This window comes from Asterias amurensis, chromosome 14 (genome assembly GCF_032118995.1).
Source record: "Asterias amurensis chromosome 14, ASM3211899v1".
Taxonomy (NCBI): Eukaryota; Metazoa; Echinodermata; class Asteroidea; order Forcipulatida; family Asteriidae; genus Asterias; species Asterias amurensis.
The window spans coordinates 12,126,529-12,146,477 of record NC_092661.1 but is presented as its reverse complement, the minus strand read 5'-3'; the positions used below and the strand labels follow the sequence as shown (position 1 = coordinate 12,146,477).

General features: G+C 41.1%; 3 protein-coding genes across 3 annotated transcripts in view; 2 read left to right on the top strand and 1 right to left on the bottom strand.

Moving 5' to 3' along the window:
• LOC139946699 (solute carrier family 22 member 4-like) overlaps positions 1-1,526 on the top strand; it is a 12,202-nt gene extending 10,676 nt beyond the window's left edge. The window contains exon 10 of the mRNA XM_071944348.1: positions 157-1,526. Within this exon, the coding sequence (XP_071800449.1) occupies positions 157-484 (328 nt within the window). The 3' untranslated portion in view covers positions 485-1,526. The remainder of the gene's footprint in view (positions 1-156) is intronic.
• On the bottom strand, positions 756-12,067 carry LOC139946703 (betaine--homocysteine S-methyltransferase 1-like). The gene is made up of 7 exons (XM_071944352.1): positions 11,995-12,067; positions 7,682-7,872; positions 6,727-6,921; positions 5,466-5,577; positions 4,978-5,171; positions 3,429-3,510; positions 756-2,734 (listed from the first exon to the last, which is right to left on the bottom strand). Exons 1-7 carry the CDS (start codon positions 12,011-12,013, stop codon positions 2,460-2,462), a joined length of 1,068 nt encoding a protein of 355 aa, XP_071800453.1. The 5' UTR covers positions 12,014-12,067; the 3' UTR covers positions 756-2,459.
• Positions 5,087-19,949, top strand: LOC139946702 (betaine--homocysteine S-methyltransferase 1-like). Its single transcript, XM_071944351.1, has 8 exons — positions 5,087-5,189; positions 13,902-14,000; positions 14,924-15,114; positions 15,351-15,545; positions 16,125-16,236; positions 16,409-16,605; positions 17,634-17,715; positions 18,143-19,949. The coding sequence occupies exons 2-8, from the start codon at positions 13,976-13,978 to the stop codon at positions 18,415-18,417; spliced, it is 1,077 nt and encodes a 358-aa protein (XP_071800452.1). The 5' UTR covers positions 5,087-5,189; positions 13,902-13,975; the 3' UTR covers positions 18,418-19,949.

Genomic DNA, 19,949 nt, shown 5'->3' with positions numbered 1-19,949 from the left:
TGGGAATGTGGTGACACTATTATATATGACCCTCCTCACACTTTCATCCAACCCCATCAGTTTGCATGTCAAGGAATACGGACATATTAATTTGGTCGTTTCATGATGATCTAGTGTGGAAACCAACCTGTTCTCAATGAAATATTTCAATTTCAGATTTGCATGTATGAAAAAATGGGCCTGGGGCAGTAACACGTATAAGACCGACGATGACGACGATGACGTAGTGATGGAAATGGGCACGATGGAGACTGTCAACCCGGCCTACGTACCGGACGTTGAAGACCCTTCATCCCGCCCAGAAAACGAGAAAAGTTGCCAGTTCCCTGAAAGACCCCGGAAACGAAGTAAGAAGACCGGTTCTGAAAAGAAGGGTCATGACCAACGTCCGGAAGACCAGGTCAAAGTTCAGGATCCCGGAAGTGAGAAGGGAACGGTGACTGGTAGTGATGGAGATAGTGACGGTGAAGGAATCGATCTTTAAAGGGAGCACAAGAATGTAACCAATGTTCAGGTGTAACGAGATTCTGTCCCCCATTATTGCGAACTGTGTACAACCTTTTTATGATAGCGCCCTCTTTTGACCTCCTCCAGCCCATGTTTATTTCTCTTTATGGGGGACGGAATCTCCGGTGAATAGAATTCCCCGGGACACGAGCTATTGTACACCCAAAAGATTACGAGCAATATGCACACCCCTTCAAAAAACATACCGCACAAAGCCACCTTCTTCAAAGTTATTCTTATTCTCAAGTCATAATAGATTTAATGTCTCACGATAACGAAGTTATTATTTTGCATATTTTAATGATATAGATTCACCCTTATTGACATTTGCAACCATTTAAAATCTTCATAACACTCATCAATATTCATAGAATAGTAGTGTAATGGGAGTGTCTATAATATCTCTTCGCTGGAAAATGTGATTGCAAGCAATTAATCGAAATAAAGAACATATAGATGATTGATATAAAAAGATTTTACCCAGTCGGTCAGACTTTGTATTACAATTCACTACGCTCTGTGGTGTTTTCGTATTTATAATATTCATTAAGATGTTCCTTAAAAGGATTGTTTTTGTTCTTCAGAGGTTAATGATGTCAATGTTTTACTTAAAGGCAGTGGACACCATTGGTAAATACTCTAATTATTAGCATAAAACCTTACCTTAAGGTATAAAACAGTGTGAGAAACGGCTCCCGATGAAGTGACATAGTTTTCGAGAAAGAGGTAATTGTTATCGATTTGATTTCGAGGACCTCAGACTTAGAATTTGAGGTCTCGAAATCAAGCACTTGAAAGCACACAACTTCGTGTGACAAGGATGTTTTTTTTCTTTCATATAGTTATCTCGCAACTTCGACGACCAATTAAGCTCAAATTTTCACAGGTTTGTTATTTTAAGCATATGTTTAGAAACACAGACTGGTCTTTGACAATTACCAATAGTGTCCACTGTCTTTAATTGGCGTGTATAAAATGCAGGTGATTGAATTGAAATAGAAATAGAGTAAGATCACAAATGATGATTAAATTATTTCTTATACACAATCTTATACACAACACACAATTTGTCCCTATAAAACGTAAATGGGTGTTTTTATTGAACTGTTTTATTTGAGTGTGGTGCACGGATGTTAGTTAGGGTACCCGACTTCTTTATAGCCACCGGGTGCAGTCTATGAACTTCGGTCCGGCTTGGGGAGTTTCGTAAGTCTCGTGTTCTCTGGTAAGTGAGTTGAGTTAGCTTGGTGATCAAATTAATCCTTACCATTCAGAACTCGTAGTAATTGTGTGCGTTTCTTGTATTTAACGGTTGGCCATTTGGGCTGCATCAATACTACAGTGTACTTTTAACGAGGTGAAACATTTGCATAATCTGTGCTAACTGTGACCTTTTCTGTCGTATGTTTTTCCCGAAACTCGTAAATTGCACGTGGAACATCATTCTTAGATCGCCATGCAGACGGTAAAACTCCACCGCAAAGAAACTTCTCCTCTCGACATTACAACGCCGTACGTTAGACGGTACGAGTTGATTTAGGTACGAGTTCACTGGAGTACGAGTTGACCTGTAGGGAGGAATTCGAATCATATGGTACCAACGTCAACTCGTAACCAAGTGGACACGTACCCAAGTCAACTCGTAACCAAGTGGACACGTACCCAAGTCAACTCGTACAAGGTGAACTCGTACCCAAGTAAACTCCAGATGAACTCGTACCTGAGTCAACTCATACCAAAGTCAATAATGACATGCAGTTTTAAATAAGACAAGATCTTTTTGTCGGGGAGACAATTGTTTAAAGCTTAATAAATTGTTACAACAAATAATAAAAATTTTGATTATTTAGTTGTTTAGCGTAATTTACAAATTTTACTTAACTATAAGAATGTATAATGCTTTTTGTCATTATGGGGCAATGCATTTTGTTTTGGTATCCCCAAATGCCTGATTAGGCCGTAAATTGCTTCCCCTCCCCTTTAGTGTAACGACTGCACAGATTGGACTGGGTTCCGAACACGTAGTGCTTGGACATGTCGACGGAGTATCGTGAAGCCGGTACGGTGCGTCCAAGCGTCTCGCACAGGGTCCTGGTGTAGTGACTGTCATTGCCGCAGCACAGCCCCACGAATTGGATACCCAACTCCTTGCAGGACTTGCCGAAGTCTACGATATCGGTGCGGCTACACAGGGCGGCGTCCAGGTCCTGTTGAAACAGGCGGACACCTACATCATAGAAACAGAACACAAGAAGAAACATAAAGCATGAATTACGTTGTCTATTATTGTAAAAAAGCTATTTCGCAGCGTTATGTTGTCTGACTTTAAGACACTGGACACTATTGGTAATTGTCAAAGACCAGTCTTCTCGTATCTCAACATAAATTATGCATAAATTAACAAACCTGTGAAAATTTGAGCTCATTTGGTCGTCGAACTTGCGAGATAATTAATAATGAAAGGAAAAAACACTCTTGTAACACGAAGTTGGGTGCTTTCAGATGCTTGATTTCGAGACCTCAAGTTTTAAATTTGAGGTATCGAAATCAAATTCGTGGGAAATTACTTCTTTCTCGAAAACTACACCACTTCAGAGGGAGCCGTTTCTCACAAAGTTTTGTACTATCAACCTCTCCCTTTTACTAGTTACCAAGTAAGGATTTATTCTAATAATTCTTTTGAGTAATTACCAATAGTGTCCACTGCCTTTAATAGAAGTAAAGGGGTACAGGCGTGAATCAATAATTTTGAAGGATAAAAACAAATCGAAAATGAGAAATAAAAGTCACGTCGTGATGACTGGACTATTGGTCATTGCAAGCAGTCTGGCACGGAATGACAAACAGACCGCGGGACGGCCAAGATGTGCAACATCCAACCAGCCACGCCTTGATACATAGACTAAACCATAATGTGATACCTGAAATTGGATCCGTTAGAGACTGGAAGTTAGGCTCCTTTTCAGTCGTGCGATAAGTCACTGGGATTGCGGCTAGAGGAACCTGTTTAAATTAAACGAGCATGGAGATTCATTTATAATTTACCATGTTCACCCAACGTTCCCAACTGTCTCCAATCTTCAGATTATGGGAAACAAATCTTTTAGATTGATCAAATAGTAATTGTACGTAAAAGGTTGTCCTAGCTTATATCATAAACACGGAGCTTATTATTCTCCAGAACAAACTTGTTGTACCTGTCTTTAAAGACAATGGACACAATTGGTAATTGTCAAAGACCAGTCTTCTCACTTGCTGTATCTCAACATATGCATAAAATAACAAACCTGTGAAAATTTGAGCTCAATCGGTCATCGAAGTTGCGAGATAATAATGATAGAAAAAACACCCTTGTCACACGAAGTTGTGTGCTTTCAGATGCTTGATTTCGAGACCTCAAATTCTAAACTTGAGGTCTCGAAATCAAATTCGTGGAAAAATACTTCTTTCTCGAAAACTACGTTACTTCAGAGGGAGCTGTGTCTCACAATGTTTTGTACTATCAACCTCTCCCCATTACTCGTTACCAAGTAAGGTTTTATGCTCATAATTATTTTGAGTAATTACCAATAGTGTCCACTGTCTTTAAAAGACAAAATCGTAACTTACGGTGGAGTATCCAACCACATGCGCTGCCCACTCAAGTGTTTGTTTACCATCATAAATGAGATCAAACTGTCATAACTGTGGTTTGCTCTTGCAAGTATCGTCGAGACATCGAGAAGTGTCGAGAAATGCATTTGGTGTCAATACAGTTTGTGTGAACGTTTACGTACACTGTAAAATATCCCATAAAATTTACCGTCCTTCACAACTAAATTGTGCCTTGTTGAAGGGGAGTTTGTAAAACTTCAACTGTGAAATTTACTGCACTTTACCCGGCACCCTTCTACCTGTCAGGTAAACCACCGTAAATTTTAAGATATTTTTTTTTATAGTGATGATTTATTGGCAAAGTATTCCGCTGCCACCTAGCCTTTCTAAAGTCTCCCATAACACCCCCCCCCCCCCCCCCCCGTGCGGCTATGTCACTGTTACTGTGGCATTAGCCCGAACATCTGACGTCACACTTAGAGGTTCGTGAATAACGCCATGTTCCTGCCTGACCGGATGCTGCCAGATGTACCTTTGACCTCTCATACGAAGATTCGCAGTTTGTGCATTATTACGTTATATACTAGTGAATAACATTACAAGATGAACATGCAGACGGTAGAAGGTACAAGCTGTTGACTTGACAAGCTATGTCACCTTGAAGCAATCATAACACCGGTATGAAAAACCAAATAGCTTGTTTATCCAATGAAATCATTGTATCCAATAAAATCATTGGTCTATCATTCTGTATAAGACCTGTGCCTATCTTTACCATTGGAGATAAAGGCAGGTGCCCAGTCTCTGTATAAGACCTATGCCTATCTTTACCATTGGAGATAAAGGCAGGTGACCAGTCTATACTCGGGCATTTACCTTCACATATGTCTTGATCTCTTTCATCAGCGGCATCATCGTGGCTGGCCCACGGGCGCAGTTGAGGCCAAGCACATCGGCTCCGGCAGCCTCCAGCTTCTGGAATGCTTCACACAGATCCACGCCGTCCAAAGTGGCTGGTCGACCGTTCACTTCCCTCTTGTGCCAGGCGTAGTTTATAACCGCCGGAAGACCTGGTCAGTAAATCACAGGTACAGTAATGAATGCAAAATCAGATTTTGGGAAAATTGAAGTAGGAAACATTCGGGGACACTAGGTGGTCGGGTGTGTGTCCCTATACCTGTGCCGTATATAAACGTGGGCTGCAGGAAGTTTATTTCAAAAGAGGGCGCTATCAGACGAAACTTCTACACAACATTTTTTTTTTCCTTATGGGGGTGTGGCAGGAGACCCTCCCCCCCCCCCCACTATGGCGCACTACGAACAAACTTCTTCTGATAGTGCTTCATTCGATGTCTTTTCCTTACCCTTGCCGTATTCTTTAATGGCCTCCAATGCAATCATAGCCTCCCCGTAGTCACTAAAAGTCTCCCCAAGGATGAAATCGGCTTTTTCGGCAACAGCCCACTCTATCTGCTCCTAAATTGTAAGAAAACAAAACAAAGATTAAGTATGACAAATTAAGTGAGCTCAGTGTGTAGCCCATTTCATTCATTTTAGCTCCAACAGTTTCGTATTGAATGGGCGTACGCTACCTTGAATCTAATCATTCTCTTTTGGCAAAAGGAAGCCAGTGTTGAAACTTACGAAATTTCTTCGTTTATTATTGCTCTTGATACGGTCACAAGCCTCGGTTTGATCATTGTGCTCCTAAAGGCACTGGACACGTTTAATTACTCAAAACACATCCATAAAAATTTACTAGCAACGGAGAGCTGTTTATAGAAAATATTGTGAAAACCACTCCCTCTGAAGTAACGTAGTTTTTGAGAAAGAATTGCTCATTCATATGAATCTGAGAAATACTACAGTCCTGAATGAAGCCTTTCCCAGGCATCGGCAAACTCACAAGTTTGTGCAACAGTGGTGTTTTTCTTCCATTATTTTTGGCAACTTTTGATAACCATTGGTCCCAAATTTTCAAATGTGTTTTTGTGCTATGTTTAGATACACCAAGTAAGAATGCTGGTCTTACCAGGGCCCAATTTCATAGAGCTGCTAAGCACTAAAATTTGCTTAGCATGAAATTTCTTCCTTGATAAAAACAGGATTACCAACAAAATTTCCATTTGATGGATATTGCCTGTTACTGGTATTCAGCTGTTGTCGGCTTATCCTGAAAACCACATGGAAATTTGGTTGGAAAACCTGTTTTTATGCAGGCAAAAATTTAATGCTTAGCAAATTGTTGTGCTTAGCAGCTCTATGAAATTGGGCCCAGATGTGTCCAGTGCACTCAAGAACATGGCGTTCGTTTGTTGTTGCGTCAACTTCAAAATGCACTTGACGTTTTTCGAGCGCGTGTTATGGCGTAGACTTGACTTGACTCAAGTCCCAATCCCGTGCCAATTTCAGAAAACTATTGTTTTGTGATGTTCTGCATTCCCAACCTGTTCCATTCTCGGGACCACAGTAGCTACATTTTGACGGCGGCGTGTATGCTTAGGGACCTCCCCGCACGAGACCGAAAGTTGAATCAAGTCAGGTTATGGCGTGGCGTTTCGCGCGTTGATGATGCTTAGCTTCACGAAATTTCCCGAAATCTGTTCAATCGTAGTGAAATCCTACCTTGAAAAACCCCTTTATCTTAGCATGATTTTCTGGATCGTTGGGGACGAAGATGTTGGTATTGCAAATGTTTCCCGCCATCAGGGTTCCGGTCTCGTCAGCTACTTCTCTGGCCATGCGCAGTGCAGTTCGATTGATCTTCTCGATTTCGTGCTCGCGGCCAGCCAGTTTCACCTTCTCCCGATTGGCGTAGTACTATGAGAAAAACAGAGTGGGATGACTTAGGGCATATACGATGGGGTAGATTCTTACTGGTGGCATAAAGCAGTAGGCTTGATCATTTCCACTGTCTCCCAATTGACGTAGACTTGCTGAAACGGGGGAATTTGTAAACCTTGAAGGGGGAAAAATATTTGCCTTATGTATCATGCCTATTATATAGCCCGTGCAAATATATAAAGAAACGTGTGGTTGAAAACAAAACCATATTTTGTTTTGTCTGAATTATGAAATTAATAACTGAAAAGGCACCATTTCATCGGGAGACATCGGTTTTGATTCAGACATTCACACTATAACTCCGTTCCCCGTGGTTGCCCCGGGGTATCATGGTTCACACTATGATCGCCTTACCCCGGTCTGCCCAAAGTCTACCACGGAAAATGAGCATCCGGGGAATTGTCACCCCTGCACCGGAGTATAAGGATATGTAAGAGGCGTTAAAATCCAAGGGTGTTCTTGAAACGACCAAAGAAAAAGGGACACCGTTAGAAAACAATTCCCGCGCCTCCCCAGGGCTGTATTCCACGTGGATAAAATATACAGTGTAAAAAGGGCCAACAATGAGTACCCCGTCCAAATTTAGTTTTTTTAGAACATCCTTAACCTGACCTAAAACAACATAAACCAACACGAAACACGGTGAATTATACATTTGTCAAAATACCCGTCAAGTATGGTACAATATTGATTGGGAAAATGAACTTTGAGATCACTAATTCTAATTCGTACTTACTGTAAAAGCGAGGACGACGTCACTGCCTGCGCGGGCAAACTCTTGATACTGGAGGCGGACTAACTCCGGGTACTCCACTACCACCTCGGGCACGAAATGGCCGGCCTTCAAGTAGCCGCGTTTTTCGAAGATAAACAGATATCCCTCCGCGATGACGACGGTCTCTCCATCGCGGAGTCGCTCCATCAATCCTTAAAAATGATGGATATAAAGTACTCAAAATGTAACATTTGGCTTCATCACAGCAATGAATAATGTATAATGTGCTTAGCTGCTTTGTTGTGCTAAAGCAGCCCTATAAAATTGTGCCATAATGACGTAAAAACACAGTACTTTTAGTTTGAAAATTCAGGAGTCAATGTATTAGGTATTCAAAGGTAAAATGTATTTATAAATAGGCAAACTTTGGCGACGCTTAAATAAACAGGCGAGCATAAAGCCAAGTAATTATGCTGCGGGTGAATTGGTGCAAGGGGTCTAGTCGTGCACAACGTGTGGTATTTTGTTGAGAAAGTGCAGAAATTGGTGCAAGGGGTCTAGTCGTGCACAACGTGTGGTATTTTGTTGAGAAAGTGCACCACTGCTGGGTGGTCGTAACCCGACTCCCGGTGTGACGGACTCGGAGCTCCGGCGTACTCAGAGCTCCGGATTACCGACGGACTCAGAGCTCCGGATGACCAAATACGGTAGTATTACGTCATGCCATGCCTGCGCACACCAAGCAAAAGTAGTAAATTTTAGTGCCGTGCTGAGTCGACCTACTGTTTTGCTCATGGCGGCGTCCACAAGTAAATCGTGTGGTGAACAAGTGGAGCGTCTACGCCAGTATTGCGAAAAAAAAGTAATTACATAAAAAAGAGTTGATGAGTGGGAATTACAAAGAAGGTTATTCTGAAAGCCAGAACAGAAGAGGGTTGTGGGTTGCCCGTCGAAAAAGCACTCGTAAGATAACAAAACAGGTCTCGAAGATTTATTCGCGGCGGTAGGGGGGGGGTATCGTATAGCAGAGCACCGGAGACTCACGCCCGCAACGACAGCATGCTACGTCATCCCGGAGAGCTTGGCACGCCAGAGATCTGAGACCGTGATTACTGCGTGCCGAAATCCCCTGTGACGTCACGCAGAGCTCTGAGTACGCCGGACGGCTGAGGCCACGACACCGGGTCAGAATCGGAATCCGGGTCCCAGTGCATGGTGCTGACCCGGAAGATTGTTACAACATGGTCATTTCGTCACGATAAACGTCTTGCACCAAGAGTAGCGCGTACTATCCGAAAACAACCGGTTGTAAACAGAGCAGGTCTTTATCAACCGTTTAAACACGTACCCACACGGTACGCGCTCTCCACCAATAGGAATAGCGAAACTGTCTGAGGTATTTATGAATACTTTTTTAATTAAATTAACTGCCTCATGTACATTAAGACCACAATTCATTTTTATTTTTTTTACTGCTACTGTCTTTGAATCAATATTGATGAAATAAATAGACCAATAATAGTCAAATAATCTGTCTGTACCCGGTATCATGTTTATTTTGTGTTCAGACATACTCAAAATAGCTTATATATATTGAGCTTTGATTTCTCTGTCGCGTCTCAATCGATTGACCTCTAATCTCTTGATGTTATTGTTCCGAACCTACCTATGCCACCATAACCAAACTGATATGATCTCGATCAAAGTGGTTCGCATAGCTGTACAACTTGGTTTGTATGTGTTTTTGCTTTATTATTGTAAACACGTCGTTGACTATTATTATAATTTTGTTATTAGCAATAATGTAAATGTTCCAATGTCACCATAAACAAATCTGGTATGATCCCGATCAGGGCGGTTTGCCTAATTAATTGGCAATTATAAATACCCTAGACGGTTTCGCTATTCCTTTTGGTGGAGAGCGCGTCACGTGGGGGTGTTTAAACCGTTGATAATGACCAGTGTTTATAACCGGTTGTGCGCGCTAGTCTTGATGCAAGTTTCTTGTTACGGGCGATGCAGGCGCTGTCGGTGATTTGGCCACGCTGTGTGTGAAAGGAAAACCAGCGAATATCTTCACCACACATTGATTCCCTTCACCACACATTGATTCCCTTAATTATAAAGTTATTATGTGTTGACTGTTTAGGTTTTTGCAAGTTTGGTGTTTTGCAAGTTTTGGTGTACAAGTTGACTGTTCAAGTGCATTTGTAAATACCACTGCCCTTGATTTGACTAGACAGAAAAGGGCATTAATAATAGACATAATTTTATTGTTCCAAACCAACCAATGTCGCCACTTAAACAAAACTGGTATTATGATCTCGATCGGGGCGGTTCGCCTATCAAGGAGTTTAAACTTGTGTTGGGCTATAATTAATGTTTGTTTGACTGTTGTCATGAATACACTTTGGCTGTCCAAGTTCACTATTCAGTTATATAACGCTACCCTTGATTTTACCAGACAGATGGACCATGTAGATGGATTGCACATGACGTCATTGACCGCCATCTTCGATTGAACGTGCACGTGCGTGTAAAAGGCTATCATTGGCTGAGTGTTGTGCGCAACGCGGACATGCGAGCATGTTTCTACCGCCTGGATTTGTCTGTAGGGCGGTCGATGGCGCTATGTGCAATACATCTATAGACCTTTTCGCAAATACTGGGGCGCGCGCGTAAAGCTTGGAATTAGGTGCATTGTGGTCTAGCTGGTAGCAAAATTTGATTCGTATCTATCCCACAATGCACCTCATTCAACAGTCTGCGCTTGCGCATTGGTATTTGCGATAAGGTCTATTGAGCTACCTATCGAGTATACGCCTCTCTTAATATTTATGCATGAGGTACGTCACGATGCTAACTCAAAACGAGGCGATGGGCGCAGCCACTGCAAGTGATGGTGAACGTTCGCCCGTAGCCTCATTTTGGGCAGGAATTAATATGACGTCATGCATAAGTATTAAGAGAGGCGTCAGCTGAGCACAGAACAATTGTACTTATGACAAAATGGTTACCAGCTAAAATGCCATTCAATATATATATACAGTCTTTGTCTTGTTTCCTGCTTGTTATGCTTAGCTGTTGCTGCTCATCAGCAACTCTATGAAATTGGGCCAAGTTGTGCATGGTGTGCACATAGCCTATGGGAAATATGGTGAGAATGTTCGTAGTCATTCCTGATTAGCTCGTTTTACTTCTGATTAAAATGGCGCAGAATGAGACAAAAACGACTATCTACGAAATTAAACCTGTAAACAACGTTCGATTGTATGTAGGCCCAATCTATAAAACAAGATAAATCAAACTTTTTGTGTATGCATAATAATGTTGTAGTTTAAAGCCATTATACACTTTCGGTAAACAGTATTGTCCATGTCCCACACTTCGTGTATCACAACTTATATATAAAATAACAATCCTGTGGAAATTTAGGCTCAATCGGACATCGGAGTCGGGAGAAAATAACGGGAAAACCCACTCCTGTTTTCGCGCGTTTCGCCGTGTCATGACATGTGTTTATAACAAATCCGTAATTCTCGTTAACGAGAATTTATATTGTTTTACCGTTTTCTCAAAAAGTAAAGCATTTCATGGACTAATATTTCAAGAGAAGTCTTTCACCATTACCTTCTGTAAACCCTGTAAATTATTTGTAAATCTGTGAACTTTTTTTTTTTTTTCTGTACCGAAAGGGTCCAATGGCTTTAACACTAAAGGGGGTGCACCTTCGGTTTAACTACTAATATTTTCAACCTGAGAAAGGCTTCGGGCATAAGTTCTTTATCGGGCATCTGAAAGAACACATTTCTATATGCAACAACGGTGTTCGGGGTTTTTCCGTTTATTTACTTGCAACTTCGATGACCCATAGAGTCCAAATTTTCACAAATTTGTTAAAGCATTATTTTGTTGACCTAGTGAGGATACTGGTCTTGACAACAAAAAAGTAAACACTAACTTCAAACACTGGTCGGTCTTTGTCTATTTTCAATTCCGTGAGCAATAGTGCTTATAACCACATTTTTCCGCTAAGCAAAGTATGCATAAAACCAGTTGGAAACTACCCGTGTGGAAACAGTATACGCATGAAAATGTAGTTCGGCTTGCTAAAACATTGTTCTGGTTATGAAAATGTTGAAAACATTTTGCTCTTAGATGTTAATTATAAAAACCGATTTGAAACACCCGTAGATGAATCTTTTTAAAGCTGTGCATTTAACGTGTACATGTTTGTTTTTTTAATCTAACACTTTTAAATTTGATATAAAAATAATAATAGTGTAGGCCTACGATAAAAGATATAGGCATAACAACAACAAATGTGGCGTTACCTTTTACTTTTCCAGGCATGGTTGCAGCGTTCAGTGTTCCCGAGTCGATATCCAGTGACGAAGTGTGCCCACAAGCACTGACTTGTAAACAACTAATATTAGTGTTCCGGTGGATTCATTAATCATTGACCTATAAATTGTGTTTATTCACTGCAAATCTAGTGGGCGTTTTCGGGGATGGGGGTGGTGACGTCAGAAATATTAACTTGTCTGTGTTAAATAACAATAATAACAATATTATGAGCAGATTATACTTTGAGCCGTCTGTTTCATTTTAATCGAATGACCCCCCCCCCCCCCCACGAAACCATCCTATGTACTGTCAGCATAAAAACTGGTATGATCTCGATCCGGGTAAAGACTTTAAACCTGATCTTGCTTTATATTGTTGTATATATATAACTTTTTATCACCCATTGGCTGTTCAAGTTCACTATGCAAACTAAACAGATTCTGTGCTAAACTTTTGTTTATGTTTTTGCTTTTAAAGGCAGTGGACACTATTGGTAATTACTCAAAATAATTATTAGCATAAAACCTTACTTGTTCACGAGCAATGGAGAGCTTATGAGGTAAAGACATGGTGAAAAACGGCTCCCTCTTAAGTATGTAGCTTTTGAGAAAGAAGACTTCGAGACCTTACAATAAGATTTTGAGGTCTCAAGATCAACTGAAAGCACACAGCTTTGTGCGACAAGGGTGTTTTTTCTTCCATTATTCTCTCGCAACTTCGGCGACCAAATTGAAATTGAAATTGAAAATGAAATTGAAATTGAAATTGAAATTGAAATTGAAATTGAAATTGAAATTGATAAACATCAACGACGTAAGTTTTCCAAGTGATGTGGTTGGGCCAATCATGATGCAGTTTGTTATCTCGCTCTACTCTTGCACTTTCGATTGGCTGCTGTGTGTTCATATTATAAGTAATGTTGTTTGATTGTGAATGTGATTCGAGGTCAAAAGTGTAACTGGCAGGATCCTGCCGGGCGCGCAATGCCGGTATCTGGCGTAATTCATGAGCCTCGAAGTGTGGCTTCAGGCTCCCCATCGCAATTACGAAGTTAAACTATTGTCTCTCTGTCGGGAAAGCAGTAGCCGGTCTTACAAACACACTGCCTTTCATTAATATTTGAATCAATCACTGACGTAGCTTGTAGTCCAATACATATGTAGTGCGTTTTTGGTGACCCCAACCAAGCCAAACCGAAGCAGCAAGTCGGCAAAACAGCATCGTCACCGCCCCTCAACCTACGCGAAAACGCTCAACCCTATATGGCCAATGTTTCTGGTTGGGGTCGCCAAAACGCACTCCAACACGAGCTCGCCAGCAATATTAATGTGCAAGCTGGCTGCACACAAAAACAATTTTGTCCGATAGCGCCCTCTTTTGAACAACTTTGTTCAGCTCAACACAAACCACCAGCTATTATAGACTAAACTTAAAAATGCAAGTCCGACTTGAGATCAGGCTAACTGTTTGCAGTTGGATAAGCGACCCTTAAACCGTAGAGTTTTACAAGTCCCTTGCAAGTTAACTGTAAGGTTCACTCGATGGTCAGTTCCGCTGATAGGGTCAATACATAAATTAATCTCAGGTGCATTCTTAAACTTTTGAATGTTGAATTCACATTTAATGTGGTCAGTAATAACTTTATGAGCAGATACATTTCGATATGTCAAATTTAACATGGTTGTATCTCTCTTATAATCAGATGAATACAATTTAACTTTACAACGAACTATCACTCATCAAACTCTTTAAAGAGTGTTTAACTTTACACTTGTTTTTAGAGTTTACTGTTAACTCGTATTAGAGATAACCTGTTACGAGTATACTAATAGTCCGTTATGTTTGCACATGTATTTTTTTATCGCATGGGTCAACGATCATCATCAATAAATAGTGGTCCACGTAAAAGCCTTTTTGTATGTACTGCCGGTGTTGTGGAAGTAGTAGGCCGTGACAAGTCATCGCAGAATGAGTTCTCTACAGCACCACAGTGGTAAGCTATGAAGATTATGGTTCACTTCAGCGAGGTTACAGAATTGTTATAAATATATTGGCATAAGTAAACCAGGGGTGGATTTCACAAAGGTAGTCCTAACTTAGGACTAGTCTTAGGCAATGCTAAGAGATAGGACTGGTCCTAAGTTAGGACCAGTATTAAACTCATCCTAACTTAGGACTGGTCCTATCTCTTAGCATTGCCTAGGACTAGTCCTAAGTTAGGACGATCTTTGTGTAAATCCACCCCAGCCCTTGCTCTATGAGTAAACTCAGCAAAAAGAAGGCCCGGTATTTTCAGGGTGAATGTATACCCTGCCACTGGTATGACCTTGAAGTGTATGATCCACTGGGACAGGCCCGACGCTCTGAAAAATACAATACTGTAGAATTCAACACTCTTTAAAACGAGTGTGGTGAGTGCGTTACTTGTTGTGAATTCAAGTGTGAAAAACAATAGTGGCTTTAAAGGCAGTGGATACTATTGGTAACGACTCAAAATAGTTGTCAGCGTAAACACTTACTTGGTAATCAGCAATGTGGAGCTGTTGATAGATAAAACATTGTGAGAAACTGCTCCCTCTAAGATAACGTAATTTTGGAGAAATAAGTTATTTCTCAATTTTAGTGTTTGAATTGAATTCGAGACCTCGGCTGAGGATATCGACTGAATTCAAGCATCTGAAAGCACACAACCTGTGTGACAAGAGGATGCTTTTACTTCCACTATTCTCTCGCAAATTTGACGACCGTTGAGTTCAAATTTTCACAGGTTTGATTTTTTACGCAACATATGTTGAGACACCGAATGAGAAGACTGGGCTTTGACAATTACCAAAGGTGTCCAGTGGCATCGAACATACATACGCAATTATATGTTCACATAAATATTTGTTTCCTCCGTGCTATGGTGCATCTCAGGTTTATTGGATCGCTTGCGTAATGGTGAGAGTGTGGTATGTGCCGAGGGATACCTCTTTGCATTCGAGAGGCGAGGTTACCTGAAGGCCGGAGCGTTTGTCCCGGAGGTCGTCTTGGAGCACCCGGAGCTCGTCCGCCAGCAGTACGAGGAGTTCGTACACGCCGGTAGTGATGTCGTCCTGGCTTTTACGGTGAATAACATAAATTATAAGTGATCGATACAAATTGACCAATAAGCCAGTGTCTCTGACTGGTCAGTGACTGCGACTCTCTAAGCTATAGCCAACTAGCAGAATCTCCTGCCAGAACAGTAGATGCCAACCCACCCGCCCGCTTCCACCCCTTTGATTTGTAGTCCGTGACGGATATTTTTGAGAGTGTACTGTATATGGAATTAAAATAACAATTAGTGTTGGTTTTCCCGCAGTATTATGCTCACCGGGAAAAGATGGCGTTGATCGGCCGCGAGGATGACATCGAACGTATCAACCGAGCAGCCCTACGTATTGCTAGGGAGGTTGCTGATCAGACCGGCACGATGATGGCTGGCAATATATGCAACACTACCATGTATGATTCAGACGACCCGGGCTGCAAGAAAGGAATTGATGATCAGTTTAAGGTAAGAATAGACTCTTGGACGAGCCGTTGAAATGTCTGTCGCGGTGAGGGCGAAACGGCTCTCCCGCAACTGTCTCATCTCGCGACGAATCTGCTGCTGCTCGGCGCGAGACTATCTGCTCGTGGGAGTATAGTCTCGCAATGAAGTCTCGTCGCTATAGCACCTTACGTTTCACTATCACAGCGACAGACGTTTAACGACTTGTCCACAAGTCTAAAGAACAATTAAAGTAGCATGAGTAACCAGTTATCCTCACGCCAGAGGTAAGCTAAGTGAAACAATGAAAACGAATATATTTTTTGTACGCGTGGTACATAATCGACCGATGATGATGTTTCCACAGTATAAACCTTACTTGTATCTCCACCACGCAAAGTTTAAAATCCCACTCAACCTGCACGTGGTCTTACTGCAACGGTTAAAAGTGTATCTCCATCTTGCAACTTTTAAACAACAACTGGTCACACTAACTGACCAGATGAAATGATAGTTACATTGGGTTTAAAACAGTTGCAAAACAACGGGGAAGTTTTATAGGCAGTATTTTTTTAAAGCAGTGACATCGTTTTCTTTTCCCAGGAGCAAATTGAATGGGCTGTTGAAGCTGGAGCAGATTTCATCGTTGGTGAGACTTTCGGTGATGTGGGTGAAGCGATGCTAGCCCTTGAAGCTATTAAGGCGTATGGTCGAGGTGATGTAAAAAAATAAATCAAATTTATCTACATGTTAAAAACGCTCTTGTAGACACACCTGTGTACATGGGTACAACTTTACATAAATGTTTATTTAAAAGTTAACAACAAATTATTTCACGAATTCAAACAGTCATCAAATGATGTAGTTTTGTGCCTTTATCCATATAGGGCTCCCAGCTGTAATCACAATGTCGATCTATCAGAGCACCACGGTGGACGGTAAATTGGCAACATTAGACGGCGTAGAAATGTGTGCAGCGTTCCAACTCCTCGAGTCTGCCGGAGCGGATGTTCTGGGTCTGAACTGCGCCCGTGGCCCGGCCACCACCTTACCCCTGTTGAAAGAGCTGAAAAGTGTTTTGAAGGTACACATAAGAAGGAATAATTGTAGGTGTAAATTGAAGTTATCAATATGTACTCCTCGGAGAGGAGACGAGAGCATGTTACATCTCAAATTTCAATACCATGGCAACACCATCAAAATTAATACCCGTAGTTGTTGGGTATTGTCTGTAGCTGTTTTAAATGTACTGCATTCGAAAATCAACTGAACGACGTTACTATAGTTACTTGTTAACGCCCCTTTTTTTAATGAAGAGAACCACCGAATACCATTTATATGTAACATGAATATTATGTTTTCATGACGTAAGTGTGCATTCGTAAGCTGTACGGTGTATTTTTTTTTCTCATGCTGTCATATAATTAACCTTGACATATTAAGGAGAAGGCTCTCCTTAATGAATGTAACATGAAACGGGAAAGATTCGCATTTCAGTATAGACGGTGTTACTTTATTACAATGCACAAACTAGTATTTCTTTTGTTAACGGCAAAGTATAGGCCCTCCTTTTTTTTTAACCGTTCGACTGTTTTAATCGTATGTTTAAACAATGGGAGACTTTGGGACGCTAGGTGGCAGCAGACTTACCAGGTAAATTTCCTCTGTTTACGTAGTTCTGAGCGTGCGCACATGACCGACAACAATGGAATTTACCTGGTAAGTCTGCTGCCACCAAGCGTCCCAAAAGTCTCCCATTAAATTAATATGTCAAACATTATTTCAAAGGGTGTAAGCGTTTTGAGGTATCGCCGAAAACCCAGCCGGGGTTGGCTGTGTAAAAAAAAACAGGTATAATGATCAGCAAACGGAATACATAATTTGGGCAACCGTATCATTCATCTAAAATGTTTTTCAGCTTCCAATTCTTGGGGTATAAACTCTTGTTTGTTTTCTTGTATAACCTCAGCTTCAAAGTGAAATGGTTCTAACTCAAAATACTTTATAATATCGAAAATTTCCAGGCAAGTAAAATGGGCGTTGCTATAAATTGAAAGAGCGGTGACGAAAAATGGCTTCCTAAACTACTGTCATGTATTTTCAACCATGCAGGTACCCCTAGCAGCTCTCCCTGTTGTTTATCGTACAACCGAAGACGCCCCAAACATGCAGGCTCTCAATGATCCATTGAGTGGTAAGTCGTGAAGCAATTCCACTCTGGATTAACACATGTTGCCCTGGTTAGCATTCGTGCCCTTCGAAAGCTTCCCACAGCATTTTAAAATTGTCCACAGTGTAAGTGCCCTTCGCATGGTAAAAATAGCTTTGCCCTCTCAAAGATGAAAACCCCAACAGATGTATTGCTAGATACGTCATTGGCCGCCATCTCTTTAAAAAAAACGTTCACGCGTGAAGAGCTTTCATTGGCTGAAAGTCGTGCGTAGCGCGTACACGCGTGCGTTTGTCCATTGTTTTACATCAAAGATGGCGGCCAATGAAGCGTATTGCAACCCTTCTACGATAGCATTTTATATGTTACTGATTTCGCAGTTGTTGGTATCCCCGAAAACGTTATTGATTAAAAAAGTCCCATCATCTCTCGATGCCTTTTTTATTTACAGGAAAGCAACTCTTCCCTACCAACTTGGACTGCGCCGCTTGCACTCGTGACGACATAGTCTCCTTCGGGAAGGAGTGTATGGAGTTGGGCGTCCAATATGTGGGACTCTGCTGTGGCAATGCCGCCCACTACACACGCTCCCTCTGCGAGAGCCTCGGTCGCAACCCACCGGCGTCTAGGTACTCTGCCGATATGAGTCAGCATTTTGTATACGGTAGTGATGACAAATTGCATAAGTATAATCAGGAGCACGTGAAGAGCTTCCTCACGTCATAAAAATACAGGGTGCGCACCAGACTAAATAAACCCACGTAAATAAAGGGTGCGTTCGTTTAGCTTCCCTGGGTCGACCCCAGTGTGTGGCGGGTTTTTTGTCCAGAACGAACGTGGGTAATTATTTGCACACGTTCGTCCTGGGAAAAAACCGCCACACACCGGGGTCAACCCAGGGAAGCTAAATGAACGCACCTATTATAGCAACCAACGCGAAATGCGTTCAAAAATGCTCAAACAAAATTTAACGGTCCCACAGCCTCTTGAAAACCAATCAAACATTTTTTTTTACGATACAACAAACGGTTCCCCCTGTGTTTTGCAGGTCAGTTGTTCAGAACCCCTGAAAAAAAAACGAAAATGTGCTTAAGAGCAACTATAAATATAAATATTAATAGGAAACTTGCGGGTAAAACCTTGGGTAAAAACTCTTTTAAGGGAGTGGTGGCTCTGAAAAGAGCCGGTTTGGTCTCGACGTTTGGAAAATGTGCTTGTTCCAAACCGATTTTCTGACAGTCACCGTGAAGTTTTTATCCATTTCACAAGCATAGGACTAGCTTTAGAGCCTAAAATTATCCAGTCTCCTCAAAAGCTGAAGAACAGAACCCAACAGGTTCAGATAGAGTATCATTTTTGTAAACAAGATAATTTCATAACGCCTTAACTTTACTATTCAAAATGATAATAGCTTGGTGAATGTGTGTGTTCCTAGGCTGTGGTGCGCCACCAGTCGTATCTGATGGAGAAGCTTTTTTCCCGATCGATTTCATAACAATTGAACGTTCATTTTAACACACAGGTCATTCCATTCGTAAATGAATAAGCATGTAAACAGTCAAAAAAGTCAATGCAATTTTACCCACCCATTGATCAATTAGACCATTCAATTTCATTGAAGCTGCAAGACTCACTCAACTTCGTTAAAGCCAGCAGCAAGAGCTGCTCAACCATTCAATTTAATAAACTGTATGAAATTCAACTTAAAGGCTTTTGAACACTATTGACACTATTACTCAAAATGATTGTTAACATAAAAACTCACTTAAAGACAGTGTACACTATTGGTAATTGTCAAAGATCAGTCTTCTCACTTGGTGTATCTCAACATATGCATAAAATAACAAACCTGTGAAAATTTGAGCTCGATCGGTCATAGGAGTTGCAAGATAACTATGAAAGAAACGCACACCACTTCGTGTGACAAAGGGTGTTTTTTCTTTCATTATTATCTCGCAACTTCGACGACCAATTGAGTTAAAATTTTCACAGGTTTGTTATTTCCTGCATATGTTGAGATACACCAAGTGAGAAGACTGGTCTTTGACAATTACCAATAGTGTCTTTTTAAGTGTTGTTAAAATAATGCACTTCAGATCGGCAATTGTAGACGAATTATTCTTAATAATTAAACCAAGTGATTATTTTTATGACAAAATGTGTTTTTTAAATCTCTGAGTAAACACCTCTTATAGTCTTCAGTGCCCTCTGAGATACATGTGTACTAGTAGCATACGAGGAACTTAACACAATATCCT

Excerpts from the sequence above, each read along its gene's own strand:
- LOC139946702 (XM_071944351.1), top strand. The coding sequence starts at position 13,976 with ATGAGTTCTCTACAGCACCACAGTG. Across the intron at positions 15,546-16,124 it reads GAATTGATGATCAGTTTAAG|GAGCAAATTGAATGGGCTGT; the intron begins GTAAGAATAGAC and ends TTCTTTTCCCAG. Across the intron at positions 16,606-17,633 it reads AGCTGAAAAGTGTTTTGAAG|GTACCCCTAGCAGCTCTCCC; the intron begins GTACACATAAGA and ends TCAACCATGCAG.
- LOC139946703 (XM_071944352.1), bottom strand. Across the intron at positions 6,922-7,681 it reads ACGTCGTCCTCGCTTTTACA|TACTACGCCAATCGGGAGAA; the intron begins GTAAGTACGAAT and ends TTTTTCTCATAG. Across the intron at positions 5,172-5,465 it reads CATTAAAGAATACGGCAAGG|GTCTTCCGGCGGTTATAAAC; the intron begins GTAAGGAAAAGA and ends TTTACTGACCAG.